Genomic DNA, 17,691 nt, shown 5'->3' on the forward strand with positions numbered 1-17,691 from the left:
GCGATGAACTAATTTGTTCCACTCATACTTATCTCACACATTATATCAGAAAACTACAGCAAAAGTCACGTTTCCGTCGAATCAACCACTCAATAACTGACAGACAAAGCCTACTTCGTTTCGGTGATCATAACTAAGACCCCTCTCATGTTCAACAAAAGCCTGCCATACGACTGTATTGTGATCTAAAACGCACATTGTTTCAGCGGGTTCCGGTTTTGCATTCGGAGATTAGATTAGTACAGGTAGATGTGTATACTAGCATTCAAACTAAGGACGATTAGAGGATTCTACGCAAATACGGGCTGCGTCAATGATAAGATTGGTTCTTTCTGAATGGCACGTGGCGTGGCAGGCAAAAGCATCCGACTATTCTTGGGGCTTTCGATTAGATTACTATGCATAAGTCGATCAGCTGTAGAATTCCCATAAATAACGCCGAGCAGACCGGTGTTTAGTTAGTACACAAGAGGACAGTTAGAGGATGCTTTCGAAGGTGATTCTGGCCAGCTTTCTGGCAGCCGTCCTGGCTGTACAGCTTTCGTTTGCGAGATACGAGTTCCTGCAGGAGTTCCAGGAGCAGTTTTCTGAGTTGTCCAATACGGTAGATGAGGAATTCCAAGGCCTACGAACAGTCAACCATGGCTTTAATGGGATGTTGAATCGCGACTTGCTGCGAGAAATAGGAATCCTGACTTTTGAGCTGCGTGCCCGGGATAGTGAATTTCTTGAGGAAATCGAGAACTTCGAGGGTATTTCCGAGTCCTGTCGAGAGGAGGTGTTGGAAGTTCGTATTCGCTACTTAGTTTTCCAGAATGAGGATATTCAGAATTGCTCCAGAGACGCTGGAGCAGGATTAAGTCAGGATGCTGCTGGACGTTTTTGGCCGGATCATAACATATTCTCCCGCGATAATGTTGATTCGATTTCTCGGGTTGTACAGAATGTAAGTGGTGTGGCGGACATTTACGACGTGGACACCATCAGCAGCGTACTGCAGGAAGAGTTAGAGCGTCAAACCAATCTGCGACCCGAACGGGAACAGATTCTCCAAGGCGAGTTGGACCTGCATCTGCCCATGTCAGATGCGCTGCAGATTGATCTTGCGGCATGCATAGAGGAGGCTTATGAGCTACAAATGTTGGATCACGCGTACATCCGAACTTATTTGGAAAGTGACTGCACCACGGAAATAACAACGCCTACCACGACGGAGGAGACGACGACGGGAACTGGCGAAGGTGAAGAGACGACAACTGAAACAGGCGAAGAGACTACCACCGAAGGTGGTGGGGAGACGACAACGGAAGCAGGTGAAGAGACGACGACTGAAGCAGGTGAAGAGACGACAACTGAAGCAGGCGAAGAAACGACAACTGAAGCTGGTGAAGAGACTACCACCGAAGGTGGTGAGGAAACAACAACCGAAGCAGGTGAGGAGACGACAACTGAAGCAGGCGAAGAGACAACAACTGAAGAAGGCGAAGAGACGACAACTGAAGCAGGTGAAGAGACTACCACCGAAGGTGGTGAGGAGACGACAACTGAAGCAGGTGAGGAAACAACAACCGAAGCAGGCGAAGAGACGACAACTGAAGAAGGTGAAGCGACTACTGTAGAGGAGACCACCGAAGGTGGTGAGGAAACAACAACCGAGGCGGTCGAAGAGTCCACACCGGAGGAAACAGAGACCACTGTGGATCCGGAGCTGGTCTCTCGCCTCCAGCTTGCGCCACATCGGCGACGATACTAACTAGATTTGGCTGAACGGATAGCAGCTATATTTCTCAATGATTAAGCTTACGTTATTGATGTTATAATAAAAAATGTAATTACGGATATAAGTTGAAGTTTCGATCGCACAGACTACCCAAGATACGAGATCCGTGATAATCGCTGTGTTTTGGTCAACCATGTGAATGAGTTATAATCGATTCCGGCTGTGTTTTTTTATCGCTGAAGATTAGATTTCTTCCGTTATTCAGTAGTACTATCGTAGAACATTGACGCCATACTTCAAGTTGATAAGTTTTATGGCCATGATCCAATATATATGGAGCAAAAAATCTTATTGGCAGGCAGTTAAAGGTGGAATATTTGGAAGTGACGATGTTTACTAGGGCATTATTAGTGGTACTAGTGACCTGTCTAGCGGTCGACTCTTCAGCTGGTGCATACCCGTTTCTAGAAGAGTTTCGCGTAGAGTTTGTCAATTTATCGCAGCTGGTAGCTAATGAGCTAGAAGTTTTTCGTGCCCAAAATAACCTCCTCAATGGATTGTTCAACCGCGATCTGGTGACTGGCTACGGACAATTTGCCTGGACTATGCAAGATCGTGATGCCAGTTTCTTGCAGGAAATAGTGACTGCCGATGTTACGGATGGCTGCCGCGATGCTGTGTTGTATATGCGACTGGTTCATATCATGTTTCAAAACGTGGACATTCAGAACTGTGCGTGGCAATCTAATTTGTACCTGGAAATTGATGCTGCAATCCGCTTCTGGCCGTACCACAACCCGTTTAGCCATGAAAACGTGCGCACGATCTCACAGGTCATTCAGACCCTAGGACGCAATAATGTTCTTGATCCGGAAGCGATTAGAAAAGAGCTCCAGGAGGAGCTAGATTACTATACCAACCTCAGAGTTGGTCGCGAGGAGGTGCTGCAAGACGAGATAGCTGAGCACAATGGTACTGCGGAAGTTATCTTCGAGCGGTTCGAAGCGTGCAGGGATTATGCATACGATTTTCAACAGAGCGATCAAAACTTCCTAAGAGGATATCTGACTACGGATTGTGCTGGTGTTGAACCTACGGAGCCCACGGAAACCACGACTGGCGATGATGACACCACTACGGAAGGTGAAAGTACTACTGAAGGTGAAACCACTACTGAAGGTGAAACCACTACTGAAGGTGAGACTACTGTCGAAGGTGAGACCACTACCGAAGGTGAAAGTACTACTGAAGGTGAAACTACTACTGGAGGTGAAACCACTACTGAAGGTGAAACCACTACTGAAGATGAAACCACTACCGAAGGTGAGACCACTACCGAAGGTGAGACCACTGTTGAAGGAGAAACTACTACCGAAATTGAGACGACTGTCGAAGATGCGACCACCGTTGAAGATGAGACCACCGTCGTAGAGGAGACAACTACCGAGGAACCGGCGTTCGTGGCTTCCAGACGATCGAAGATGCTGAAGCTGTCAAAGTTGCTTCCGTTTCCGATCGCGCCACATCGATTGGGAAGACTAGTTTAATCACGGACTTTTATAGCTAGGTTAAGTTTGTATTTTTCGCGACGACTAAATATCGTACTAGATGTAGAACTAATTCGTGTATAAGACAGACAATTAATCATTTCCTAGTTTTTTTCCCTCACACCAGTCATCAAATCGAGTAGCAGACCCAGACATGGTTGAAAATATCATCAGTACGTAATTGGGAGAGTTATGGCTTCACAGACGCCGGCAGGTTATTTATGGTTCAGCCGATTAGATTGCCCATTGTCTTGTTACGAAATATTTCCCGGGCGGGCGATTCATTACCTGCTTATCGAATATGGATTTCTCTGGCTGGAACTGAAACAGCGTCTGCAGAAGATTTCAATGAGAGGAAGGGAAATCTTCACTTTTTTTGTTATAACATTCAAAGTCAGTCGCAATCAGTATCTGGATGTTTTGCAAAACTTGCCGGCTTGAGTTATCGAGTCTATAAACATCCGAAGTACACTGACACTGGAGAAATCACACACATACTAGCCAATCTTTTAATATTTCATTCATGAATGCACTAAAAAACTCTTGAACCGAAAACAAAACAAAACGAGCAGGATGCACTTGATGCACTTGTCATATTTCCGTGCCTACTGCGACGACGTGTTTTGCTCCACATTATGCGTGTTTTAAGCCTGTATTACACAGTGCGTCTTGAACTGTCCTACAGATCAGACGTTTTTTCGGTTGCTTGTGGACTGGTCTTTGACTGCCTATAGCTTCAAAGTTTGTGTTTTGTCAGTGTGTCTTTTAAAGACTACCTGAAAGTTATTTCCCATCAGTCTTTCTCAAGACTACCTACTTTTGAATTTAACATTTGTTTTAACTTTTTTCGTATCACCTGAAATGGCTGGACGGAAAAAGAAACCTCGCATCGCTGCGGGGAGGAAAAGAGAGGCATCTCTTTCTGACACTTCGAGTGTCTGTAGTGACAATCCTTTTGATATTTTGCCTGAGCAAGAAGCTGGTGAAATGGAAGTTATCAATAATGAAACTATACAAAATATAAAATCTTTAAAAAAAGAAAAAGTTCCACCTATTGTGGTAACTATTTCTTCTGAATTTAATATATTCAAAAAGGAACTTTCAACGTTTGTTTCTGACGTTAAAGTTACCTATCAAATTGGCCGTAGAGGTGAATGCCGCTTATTAGCCGACTCAGTAAAGGGTCGTGATCGTCTTGTTCAGTATTCAACTGACAAGATGTACAAATTTTTTACATATGACACCAAGAACGCCAAGCCGTTCAAGGTTGTCTTGAAAGGTCTCACCAACGATCAAACCGTTGATGAGATCAAACGTACTTTAACAGAATTACTTGGCATAGCCCCTACCCAAGTAATTCTAGTGAAACAAAAATCACGAGGCGAAAACAGTCAGAGAACTGGAATTTCCCTTGTTAATTATTTAATTCATTTTAACCGCAATGAGGTTAACAACTTAAAATTTTTTTGAAAAAGCACATGCTTTGTATAATGTGCGTGTAAAGTGGGAAATTTATAGGAAGTATGGCGGAGGTGTAAAGCATATCACCCAATGCCGTACTTGCCAACGTTATGGCCATGGTTCCAAATTCTGTAACATGGACCAAAAATGTCTTAATTGTGGAGACTCTTCTCACAAAAAGGACATATGTCCTGTGAAAGAGAGTAAAAATTTTCGCTGTGCGAATTGTAACGGCAACCATATGTCAAATTTTTATCAATGCCCAGTCCGTTTAGCAATTGTTAAGGCAAGGCAAGGTAAACAAAATTCAATTTCTCAATTAAAACCAACTTCAAAACAAAATTCTCCAAGCGTACCAGTGACGCATAGTTTACCTACTCCTTTGCATACCCGTTTAACTTATGCACAGGTTACAGGTAGTTCGAACATTATACCGCCTAGTGTTGGTAGTTCGAAAATGACCGTTAATATGGGTAAGCAAAACACGCTAGAAAATAATTGTACACCTATTACTCCAGCTAATATTGCTGCCGAAAATATATTTTCCAATGTCAACTGCCTGGGGCCTATTACGGCAGGTAAACTTTCTTTTTTGCAACAGGCAATGCTCGATCTTATGAACGCCATGTTGCAGGCAAAATCAATGTTTGAAGCCATTCAAATAGGCACAAATTTTACTATTAAAATTGTTTCTAATTTAAAATTTAGCAATGATTTTAAATAGAACAATTAAAATATTAAATTGGAATGCTCGCTCATTGAAGGCCAATGAGAATGAGCTTTTTAATTTTTTAACAGTAAATAATGTGCATATTGCAATTATTATTGAAACATTTTGTGAATGAGTTATAATCGATTCCGGCCGTGTTTTTTTATCGCTGAAGATTAGATTTCTTCCGTTATTCAGTAGTACTATCGTAGAACATTGACGCCATACTTCAAGTTGATAAGTTTTATGGCCATGATCCAATATATATGGAGCAAAAAATCTTATTGGCAGTCAGTTAAAGGTGGAATATTTGGAAGTGACGATGTTTACTAGGGCATTATTAGTGGTACTAGTGACCTGTCTAGCGGTCGACTCTTCAGCTGGTGCATACCCGTTTCTAGAAGAGTTTCGCGTAGAGTTTGTCAATTTATCGCAGCTGGTAGCTAATGAGCTAGAAGTTTTTCGTGCCCAAAATAACCTCCTCAATGGATTGTTCAACCGCGATCTGGTGGCTGGCTACGGACAATTTGCCTGGACTATGCAAGATCGTGATGCCAGTTTCTTGCAGGAAATAGTGACTGCCGATGTTACGGATGGCTGCCGCGATGATGTGTTGTATATGCGACTGTTTTATATCATGTTCCAAAACGAGGACATTCAGAACTGTGCGTGGCAATCTAATTTGTACCTGGAAAATGATGCTGCAATCCGCTTCTGGCCGTACCACAACCCGTTTAGCCATGAAAACGTGCGCACGATCTTACAGGTCATTCAGACCCTAGGACGCAATAATGTTCTTGATCCGGAAGCGATTAGAAAAGAGCTCCAGGAGGAGCTAGATTACTATACCAACCTCAGAGTTGGTCGCGAGGAGGTGCTGCAAGACGAGATAGCTGAGCACAATGGTACTGCGGAAGTTATCTTCGGGCGGTTCGAATCGTGCAGGGATTTTGCATACGATTGGCAACAGATCGATCAAAACTCCCTAAGGAGATATCTGACTACGGATTGTGGTGATGTTGAACCTACGGAAACCACGACTGGCGATGATGACACCACTACGGAAGGTGAAAGTACTACTGAAGGTGAAACCACTACTGAAGGTGAAACCACTACTGAAGGTGAGACTACTGTCGAAGGTGAGACCACTACGGAAGGTGAAAGTACTACTGAAGGTGAAACTACTACTGGAGGTGAAACCACTACTGAAGGTGAAACCACTACTGAAGATGAAACCACTACCGAAGGTGAGACCACTACCGAAGGTGAGACCACTGTTGAAGGAGAAACTACTACCGAAATTGAGACGACTGTCGAAGATGCGACCACCGTTGAAGATGAGACCACCGTCGTAGAGGAGACAACTACCGAGGAACCGGCGTTCGTGGCTTCCAGACGATCGAAGATGCTGAAGCTGTCAAAGTTGCTTCCGTTTCCGATCGCGCCACATCGATTGGGAAGACTAGTTTAATCACGGACTTTTATAGCTAGGTTAAGTTTGTATTTTTCGCGACGACTAAATATCGTACTAGATGTAGAACTAATTCGTGTATAAGAGAGACAATAAATCATTTCCTAGTTTTTTTCCCTCACACCAGTCATCAAATCGAGTAGCAGACCCAGACATGGTTGAAAATATTATCAGTACGTAATTGGGAGAGTTATGGCTTCACAGACGCCGGCAGGTTATTTATGGTTCAGCCGATTAGATTGCCCATTGTCTTGTTACGAAATATTTCCCGGGCGGGCGATTCATTGCCTGCTTATCGAATATGGATTTCTCTGGCTGGAACTGAAACGGCGTCTGCAGAAGATTTCAATGAGAGGAAGGGAAATCTTCACTTTTTTTGTTATAACATTCAAAGTCAGTCGCAATCAGTATCTGGATGTTTTGCAAAACTTGCCGGCTTGAGTTATCGAGTCTATAAACATCCGAAGTACACTGACACTGGAGAAATCACACACATACTAGCCAATCTTTTAATATTTCATTCATGAATGCACTAAAAAACTCTTGAACCGAAAACAAAACAAAACGAGCAGGATGCACTTGATGCACTTGTCATATTTCCGTGCCTACTGCGACGACGTGTTTTGCTCCACATTATGCGTGTTTTAAGCCTGTATTACACAGTGCGTCTTGAACTGTCCTACAGATCAGACGTTTTTTCGGTTGCTTGTGGACTGGTCTTTGACTGCCTATAGCTTCAAAGTTTGTGTTTTGTCAGTGTGTCTTTTAAAGACTACCTGAAAGTTATTTCCCATCAGTCTTTCTCAAGACTACCTACTTTTGAATTTAACATTTGTTTTAACTTTTTTCGTATCACCTGAAATGGCTGGACGGAAAAAGAAACCTCGCATCGCTGCGGGGAGGAAAAGAGAAGCATCTCTTTCTGACACATCGAGTGTCTGTAGTGACAATCCTTTTGATATTTTGCCTGAGCAAGAAGCTGGTGAAATGGAAGTTATCAATAATGAAACTATACAAAATATAAAATCTTTAAAAAAAGAAAAAGTTCCACCTATTGTGGTAACTATTTCTTCTGAATTTAATATATTCAAAAAGGAACTTTCAACGTTTGTTTCTGACGTTAAAGTTACCTATCAAATTGGCCGTAGAGGTGAATGCCGCTTATTAGCCGACTCAGTAAAGGGTCGTGATCGTCTTGTTCAGTATTCAACTGACAAGATGTACAAATTTTTTACATATGACACCAAGAACGCCAAGCCGTTCAAGGTTGTCTTGAAAGGTCTCACCAACGATCAAACCGTTGATGAGATCAAACGTACTTTAACAGAATTACTTGGCATAGCCCCTACCCAAGTAATTCTAGTGAAACAAAAATCACGAGGCGAAAACAGTCAGAGAACTGGAATTTCCCTTGTTAATTATTTAATTCATTTTAACCGCAATGAGGTTAACAACTTAAAATTTTTTTGAAAAAGCACATGCTTTGTATAATGTGCGTGTAAAGTGGGAAATTTATAGGAAGTATGGCGGAGGTGTAAAGCATATCACCCAATGCCGTACTTGCCAACGTTATGGCCATGGTTCCAAATTCTGTAACATGGACCAAAAATGTCTTAATTGTGGAGACTCTTCTCACAAAAAGGACATATGTCCTGTGAAAGAGAGTAAAAATTTTCGCTGTGCGAATTGTAACGGCAACCATATGTCAAATTTTTATCAATGCCCAGTCCGTTTAGCAATTGTTAAGGCAAGGCAAGGTAAACAAAATTCAATTTCTCAATTAAAACCAACTTCAAAACAAAATTCTCCAAGCGTACCAGTGACGCATAGTTTACCTACTCCTTTGCATACCCGTTTAACTTATGCACAGGTTACAGGTAGTTCGAACATTATACCGCCTAGTGTTGGTAGTTCGAAAATGACCGTTAATATGGGTAAGCAAAACACGCTAGAAAATAATTGTACACCTATTACTCCAGCTAATATTGCTGCCGAAAATATATTTTCCAATGTCAACTGCCTGGGGCCTATTACGGCAGGTAAACTTTCTTTTTTGCAACAGGCAATGCTCGATCTTATGAACGCCATGTTGCAGGCAAAATCAATGTTTGAAGCCATTCAAATAGGCACAAATTTTACTATTAAAATTGTTTCTAATTTAAAATTTAGCAATGATTTTAAATAGAACAATTAAAATATTAAATTGGAATGCTCGCTCATTGAAGGCCAATGAGAATGAGCTTTTTAATTTTTTAACAGTAAATAATGTGCATATTGCAATTATTATTGAAACATTTTGTGAATGAGTTATAATCGATTCCGGCCGTGTTTTTTTATCGCTGAAGATTAGATTTCTTCCGTTATTCAGTAGTACTATCGTAGAACATTGACGCCATACTTCAAGTTGATAAGTTTTATGGCCATGATCCAATATATATGGAGCAAAAAATCTTATTGGCAGTCAGTTAAAGGTGGAATATTTGGAAGTGACGATGTTTACTAGGGCATTATTAGTGGTACTAGTGACCTGTCTAGCGGTCGACTCTTCAGCTGGTGCATACCCGTTTCTAGAAGAGTTTCGCGTAGAGTTTGTCAATTTATCGCAGCTGGTAGCTAATGAGCTAGAAGTTTTTCGTGCCCAAAATAACCTCCTCAATGGATTGTTCAACCGCGATCTGGTGGCTGGCTACGGACAATTTGCCTGGACTATGCAAGATCGTGATGCAGGTTTCTTGCAGGAAATAGTGACTGCCGATGTTACGGATGGCTGCCGCGATGATGTGTTGTATATGCGACTGTTTTATATCATGTTCCAAAACGAGGACATTCAGAACTGTGCGTGGCAATCTAATTTGTACCTGGAAAATGATGCTGCAATCCGCTTCTGGCCGTACCACAACCCGTTTAGCCATGAAAACGTGCGCACGATCTCACAGGTCATTCAGACCCTAGGACGCAATAATGTTCTTGATCCGGAAGCGATTAGAAAAGAGCTCCAGGAGGAGCTAGATTACTATACCAACCTCAGAGTTGGTCGCGAGGAGGTGCTGCAAGACGAGATAGCTGAGCACAATGGTACTGCGGAAGTTATCTTCGAGCGGTTCGAAGCGTGCAGGGATTATGCATACGATTGGCAACAGATCGATCAAAACTACCTAAGGGGATATCTGACTACGGATTGTGCTGATGTTGAACCTACGGAGCCCACGGAAACCACGACTGGCGATGATGACACCACTACGGAAACCACTACTGAAGGTGAAACCACTACTGAAGGTGAGACTACTGTCGAAGGTGAGACCACTACCGAAGGTGAAAGTACTACTGAAGGTGAAACTACTACTGGAGGTGAAACCACTACTGAAGGTGAAACCACTACTGAAGATGAAACCACTACCGAAGGTGCGACCACTACCGAAGGTGAGACCACTGTTGAAGGAGAAACTACTACCGAAATTGAGACGACTGTCGAAGATGCGACCACCGTTGAAGATGAGACCACCGTCGTAGAGGAGACACCTACCGAGGAACCGGCGTTCGTGGCTTCCAGACGATCGAAGATGCTGAAGCTGTCAAAGTTGCTTCCGTTTCCGATCGCGCCACATCGATTGGGAAGACTAGTTTAATCACGGACTTTTATAGCTAGGTTAAGTTTGTATTTTTCGCGACGACTAAATATCGTACTAGATGTAGAACTAATTCGTGTATAAGACAGACAATAAATCATTTCCTAGTTTTTTTTCCCTCACACCAGTCATCAAATCGAGTAGCAGACACAGACATGGTTGAAAATATTATCAGTACGTAATTGGGAGAGTTATGGCTTCACAGACGCCGGCAGGTTATTTATGGTTCAGCCGATTAGATTGCCCATTGTCTTGTTACGAAATATTTCCCGGGCGGGCGATTCATTACCTGCTTATCGAATATGGATTTCTCTGGCTGGAACTGAAACGGCGTCTGCAGAAGATTTCAATGAGAGGAAGGGAAATTTTCACTTTTTTGGCGTAGGACTACGTCTTTGTTTTCTATACTAGATTACACTTTGTGAAAATGAAAATGAAACTGGCAAATGTTGCGTCAGATTTCAAACGGTTATAGCAAGCGAACGACTTAATGCATCTTTGTCATTTATATTTCGGTGGATAGATAAAATGTGTAACAATTTTTTGATATTATGTTCAACATTGTTGCTTTACTGCTTAATGGTGGAAAAGGGTGAAAAGTTCCAAGGTCAAGCTTTCCCATACATTTCCCTTGTTCTTGGCTTGCTTCTCAAGCACAGATAACAATAACATGGACGAAATAAATTCATCTGCCTACATATTTTGACTCAACAAAGTGTTTTGGTTTGTTTGTCTTTGTCTAAGCTTCATGGCCACGCCTTAATGGTAAAAATCTACGCTGAACTCGATACAAAAGACTGCGTGTGGAAAATTCAGCTTCAGTTTAGTTTGTTCCACAATAGCGAGTGTGGTGCAGCCGTTAAAGCTTTGCGACATTGAGAAACGAGAGCTGCATACGAGTCAACTTCCAGGCACCGCGGAGCATGTTAACTGTATTCTGCACACGGCAGCAATAATAACCATTGTACGCTGCAGGATATTTTGCTGGCACAGCTGCTGGAGGGCACAGCGGAGAGCAAATTTTATATTTTATCGATGCTACCGGTGGTGGTGTGATTATCAGCATTCTGTAGCATACATTTCGAGCTGAAGGTTATCGAATCGGTTCTTTTTAGAACTATAAATGCTTGAAGATAAGAGTTACGAGAATTTTCACAACTACTCCAGGTGTGAAATGTCCATCTATTTCTCAATAATCATTTTTACAACAACGACCAGGGCGCACCAAAGATAAACGGTAGTGTTGCCTATGAATAGTTTATCACAACAAGACATAACCCTCATTTCAAGAATTTTCACTGCTAAATTGAGTGATTTTCCGGTTTAATTGTTTGTTTGTGTTCACTCGAACACCGTTATCAGTCAAATATTAGCAACGAAAATTAGTTAATCTAAGAACCAGAGTGATTTTCGCAGCGGGAAAGCAAAAACTTTCTTTTGATGCTTATGAAAATCACTCAGTAGTATTGAAGATGTATTGGTTTGTTTCTCTTTCTTTCTATAAGCTACGTGGCCACGCCTTAATGGTAAAAATCGACGCTGAACTCGATACAAAAGATTGTGTGTGGAAAATTCAGCTTCAGTTTAGTTTGTTCCACAATAGCGAGTGCGGTGCAGCTGTTAAAGCTTTGCGACATTGAGAAACGAGAGCTGCATACGATTCAACTTCCAGGCACCGCGGAGCATGTTACCTGTATTCTGCACACGGCAGCAATAATAACCATTGTACGCTGCAGGATATTTTGCTGGCACAGCTGCTGGAGGGCACAGCGGAGAGCAAATTTTATACGCGGCCAACAAAATAATCGATGCTACCGGTGGTGGTGTGATTATCAGCATTCTGTAGCATACATTTCGAGCTGAAGATTATCGAATCGGTTCTTTTAAGAACTATAAATGCTTGAAGATAAGAGTTACGAGAATTTTCACAACTACTCCTAGTGTGAAATGTCCATCTATTTCTCAATAATCATTTTTACAATAACGACCAGGGCGCACCAAAGATAAACGGTAGTGTTGCCTATGAATAAATTATCACAACAAGACATAACCCTCATTTCAAGAATTTTCACTGCTAAATTGAGTGATTTTCCGGTTTAATTGTTCGTTTGTGTTCACTCGAACACCGTTATCAGTCAAACATAAGAAACGAAAACTAGTTAATCTAAGAACCAGAGTGATTTTCGCAGCGGGAAAGCAAAACCTTTCTTTTGATGCTTATGAAAATCACTCAGTAGTATCGAAGGTGTTTTGGTTTGTTCCTCTTTCTCGAAGCTACGTAGCCACGCCTTAATTGCAAAAATCTGCTCTGAACTCGATACAAAAGACTGCGTGTAGAAAATTCAGCTTCAGTTTAGTTTGTTACACATAAGCGAGAGCAGTGCAGCTGTTAAAGGTACGCGACATTGAGAAACGAGAGCTGCATACGAGTCAACTCAAAATATTCATGGTGCGATTATCAGCGTTCTGTAGCACGAATTTTTAACTGAATATTATGAAATCGGTTCCGTCTGGACGAGGGAAATTTTTTTCTAGTTCTAGTCACACCTTCTATTCCCGTTCATCTTCGCATTCCCGCGAAACTTCATACATTGCCCGCTTTACTAAAACTTAAAATGTAAGTCAATATGACAAAAAATGAAATTAGTTCGTAAAAGTATATATTAAATATTTAGTCCTACGTCACCATTTCATACAACCCCTAGGGCTGTATACCTTGTAGTATTTGTTATAACATTCAAAGTCAGTCGCAATCAGTATCTGGATGTTTTGCAAAACTTGCCGGCTTGAGTTATCGAGTCTATAAACATCCGAAGTACACTGACACTGGAGAAATCACTCACTTCCTAGCCAATCTTTTAATATTTCATTCATGAATGCACTAAAAAACTCTTGAACCGAAAACAAATCAAAACGAGCAGGATGCATCTAATGCACTTGTCATATTTCCGTGCCTACTGCGACGACGTGTTTTGCTCCACATTATGCGTGTTTTAAGCCTGTATTACACTCTTTGTCCAATGGTCAAATATTTGACCTTCTGACATAATGGTTGCTGTTTGCCCGTGTTTGCCCCATGTAATAATTAGAGCCTTTGGAATGGCGCACACTAATTTTCAACGAAGTTGATGTTTTTTAATATTTTTGTTTGACACAAAAAATGGTTTAAATTGTAGTTATGAAGGCGGATGAAACTGTTCAATGTCAAATTCGGATTATGAAATACTATCATTTGAACGATACGTTCGCTAATCATTCGGCCAATGAAGTGGGGCGCCATCTTCCCAAACAAAAAGGCCATAAACTAATCAGTCAGTCTAGCAAGATAAGACAAGGCCACCTGTAACGGTAGTTTCAAGCCTATGACATCATCATTTCCATCTTTCGTAAGCTGCTTCCGAAACAGATGCTCTGTGAGTGGATAAAGCTCAGTGTCAGCATTAGTTAAGCTTGCGCCACCGGCAGACAGATGTCGCTAAGCTTAGGTAACATCCAGAGAAGAAAGAAAAAAACCTTTGTGAGCTGTAAATTACGTCAATTCGTTCGTACCTAGTCGTCGAAAGCTGGGAAACTCCCACCATTGGGGTCTGATTAGATTGTCACCGTATCAAGCCGTAATTGCATTGTCAACGATTATTTCACGGCGCTGCTATGTCCAAGAGAGCTTTAGTTTTTTTCGATCTATCAACAAAGATGGGTTTCCGAGGAGTTTTTCTGCTGATGCTGGTAATGCTGGTGAATCTAGCGACAGCCCAGCTGGGCTTCCTGGAGCAGTTTAACGCAGATCTTGCTTCGTACTCTCAGTTTACCGAACAACAGCTGAGTGAGCTTCGCGGATTGAATAGTGTCCAAGTTCGAGAATTTAACGAACGACTGATTCGACAGTTCGGAAGATTGGTGCCAACGGCGAGATCCAACAGTACGGCGTTTCGCGAGTTTATACTTGGCTTTGAAGGAGTCTCCGATGAGTGCAGAGAGTCGGTGCTGTATCTACATGAAGTATATGCGGGGTACCAGGCGTGGGACATCCAATCGTGCGCATTTGGCGCGAAAGAAGCGTTGGACTACGACACGTACAACCGGTTTTGGCCGTTTCACAATCCATTCACCGTCGAGAACACTCGTGCAGTCTCGCTGGTGATCAAAACTGTTGGCGAGCATAACATTTTCGAGACGGATCTCGTGACGGATGAGCTGCAGGATGTGCTGGACTACTTCTTGGTGCTGCGGGAGAACCAGGTGGAGCTGCTGAGAGATGAAGTTGCCGCGCACGAACCCTTCGCCGATGAGGTGTACACGGAACTAGACGCCTGCCGAGAGAGGTGTGAATTTCTACAGCAGATGGATTTTGAATACATGACTAATTATCTGGCTAACGACTGTTGGTATGCCGAAATACCCACGGATCCTACCACCATCGATGAGTGATTTGGTAGATTAATGAATCAATAAATAAATTATTTGAGGTTACCTGCTTCCATCGTGAAGATTAGATTATTTGAGTACTGAACCATAATTTTCGAGCACCGCATTCGAGCAGGCAGCAAGGGTTGCTTCGATTGATTTATTTTTGTTCCAAGTTGATTCCAAGTCCGATTACTTATTTTGCGTGGCGTTTCACTGCGATGGAGGCGTCATAGTAGAAACGTTTAAGATTAGATTACCCTTGTGTCGCCGGTCCGGAAGCGGCAGCAGTTTCCACTTTGAGTTTCTTTAGAGAAGATGGCTTTTCAGCAGCTGCTTGTAGTAAATCTAGGTTTAGTGGTATTCTTCACTCATCTCGCCGTGGGTACCTTCAGTTTTTTGAAGTCATTCCAAGCCGATTTCGCTGATTAATCGAACGAAACGGAAAGGCAACTGCAGAATATGCGATGTTGGAATAGTGAGCTGATCAGGGAGTTCAACCGGGAACTTTACCTTCAGTTTGGCCTGTTGATACCGACGATTCGAGCTAAGGATGCGTCGTTCACCGACTTCATTAGCGCCTTCGAAGCCGTCTCCGAGGACTGCCGGGAGGAAGTTCTCTCGCTGCACAAAGTGATGCGCTACTTCCATGTGTGGGATATTCAGGACTGTGCTTACTATGCCTGGGACAACTTGCACCGTGACTCCATGGATAGGTTTTGGCCCATTCACAACCCGTTTGTCCGGGAAAATGGTCTAGCGGTTTCAGAGGTCGTACAAATACTCGCAGCTGATGGTATTCACAACCCGGATGCGTTAGCTGACAGCTTACAGCATGAATTGGACCGCTTTCGACGGTTGCGAGTCTCAGAAATGATAATTTTATACGAGGAAATCGCTACTCATGCCGATTCGGCTGATTACACCTACCAACAGCTGAACCTTTGCCGAAAGCAGGCCGAAACAACACAGATTTCTGATCACGAGTATATCGAGGGGTATTTAGAGAGGAACTGCCAGGATGACGAAGTTTCTGATTCGATCATTCTTCAATAAAATGATGTTTTCATGTTCTGTAGAATGATTTTTTTTCAATAAAGTTTCTTAATCTCATTTTATGTAACGTCCCTCATTTTAAATTAGCTTTTAAAATGCAGAAGCAGATTCCTATTATTCAATAATTCATTGTTTCAGTCACAGAACGCAACTTTGCAAAAAAAATTTCTAAGCTGAACTCAAACTGCTCAACTTTTGCAGTACCGTTAGTAAGCTAACCGCCGAGAAGTGTCCGCTTTTTCGCACGTAATCCTACCGACCAATTTAAGATAAACCTCAATTGCTCTCTCCAATCTGCGTCAATGTTTTCCAAACTAATAACAAACCAGTTTATGATGCTACATTATACGTACACTCAAAACGCAAACCACCATTTCTTCGCCGTCTTTTAACCCCCGAAAAGTTATGAATGGACGACGCCACAAAAGTGGCTCCCTCTCGCGGCCTCCCATACATCTGTCTTGTATGTTTAAAAGAGATAGAAAAACAAACACGTAAGGCCAGAAGCCCAAGCCAACGCCAGTCAACGACGCTATGGCTTCACAAGCGCGCCTACTTTGTTGTTCGCGTTCTGAAAAACCCATCCTGAGCTGAGATGATTGCTGATGATGCTTCTGCTTGCCACCGGGGGGAAACATGTGCGTGTATGTATTTGTTTTTTTTTTTTCGTTGCTCCTTCTTTTTATAATGACGGTTGACGGCTCGCGTACGAAGATTTGACATTAAGCATCGAGAAAGTGCCTGCAACATGATGACGAACCCTGGACGTGATCGTGCTCGTACGTCCCAAGGTCAAACCGTTTCCACCCGATTTGTCAACCCGCGGTTCGGTAGACCTTGGAGAGAACTTCTAGGAAAAATATGGAGCACACACATACATACTCTTTCATGTAGGAAAAAAAAACAGAACTCAGGGCAGCTGAACCTTTCCGATCGCTAGAACCGAGAGGGGGTCTCTAATGACGAATAATTATACGGTTCAGGTTCTAGAATTTATTCCTGATTTGCTAATGGTTTTGCCAGCGGAGAGAACCGAAGAGATGCCCGGACTTGATCTAGGAGGCATACCAGAATTCCATCCTCGGAGATCTTTCGCTTCTTGTTTTTTTTTTTTGTTTTTAATGACAGGGCAATCGCCTACAGCTTGATTGTTGTATTCCCATTCAATACTGAAACAATGATGATGTATACAGCGCAGGAGTGAATTCGAGATAATTACCATCAGAAGGGATCGTTTTTTATTTTTTCAAAAGCCGTTGCTGCTTCTGATCTAGCGAACGCGTTTAGCCGGTTTGTGGAAAAATGACGAGTGTGTGGCAAAGAAGGAGCGATCGTAGATCCAAGTTTTGGAAGTAAAAAAGAAAAGCGATAAGTAGTCCCCTGGTGGCGAACGCTTCGTGAGAAAGGCTGCTCAGTTAGAAGCTTTTTCCAGTTTCACGCAGTGCTGCTAGTTTTGCTTACTTGGCGTATGTATTTTTTACCGGTTGTATGTATTTTTTTACCGCATCGACGTTAAAATTTTTCATTGCAAAGGTAAACTGTGTGAGAACAAGTAATGGGGAACAAATAGTGTTCCACCAAAAAACTATACACCGAGGAAAAATAATTTTGAACAAAAAAAAAATTAAAATAATTATTTCATTTTGAAGGAGCAAAAATGAGTTTGAGTTTTGATCTATTTTTTTTTTGTAGAAACT

General features: G+C 42.2%; 2 protein-coding genes across 3 annotated transcripts in view; both read left to right on the forward strand.

The window, feature by feature from the left end:
- Positions 1-17,691, forward strand: part of LOC129724154 (ETS-like protein pointed) — a 254,542-nt gene that overhangs the window by 44,832 nt on the left and 192,019 nt on the right. The window lies entirely within an intron of this gene.
- On the forward strand, positions 9,388-10,733 carry LOC129724168 (uncharacterized). Its single transcript, XM_055678849.1, has 2 exons — positions 9,388-10,166; positions 10,257-10,733. The coding sequence occupies exons 1-2, from the start codon at positions 9,401-9,403 to the stop codon at positions 10,532-10,534; spliced, it is 1,044 nt and encodes a 347-aa protein (XP_055534824.1). The 5' UTR covers positions 9,388-9,400; the 3' UTR covers positions 10,535-10,733.

Source organism: Wyeomyia smithii, chromosome 1, assembly GCF_029784165.1.
Source record: "Wyeomyia smithii strain HCP4-BCI-WySm-NY-G18 chromosome 1, ASM2978416v1, whole genome shotgun sequence".
NCBI classification, from domain to species: domain Eukaryota; kingdom Metazoa; phylum Arthropoda; class Insecta; order Diptera; family Culicidae; genus Wyeomyia; species Wyeomyia smithii.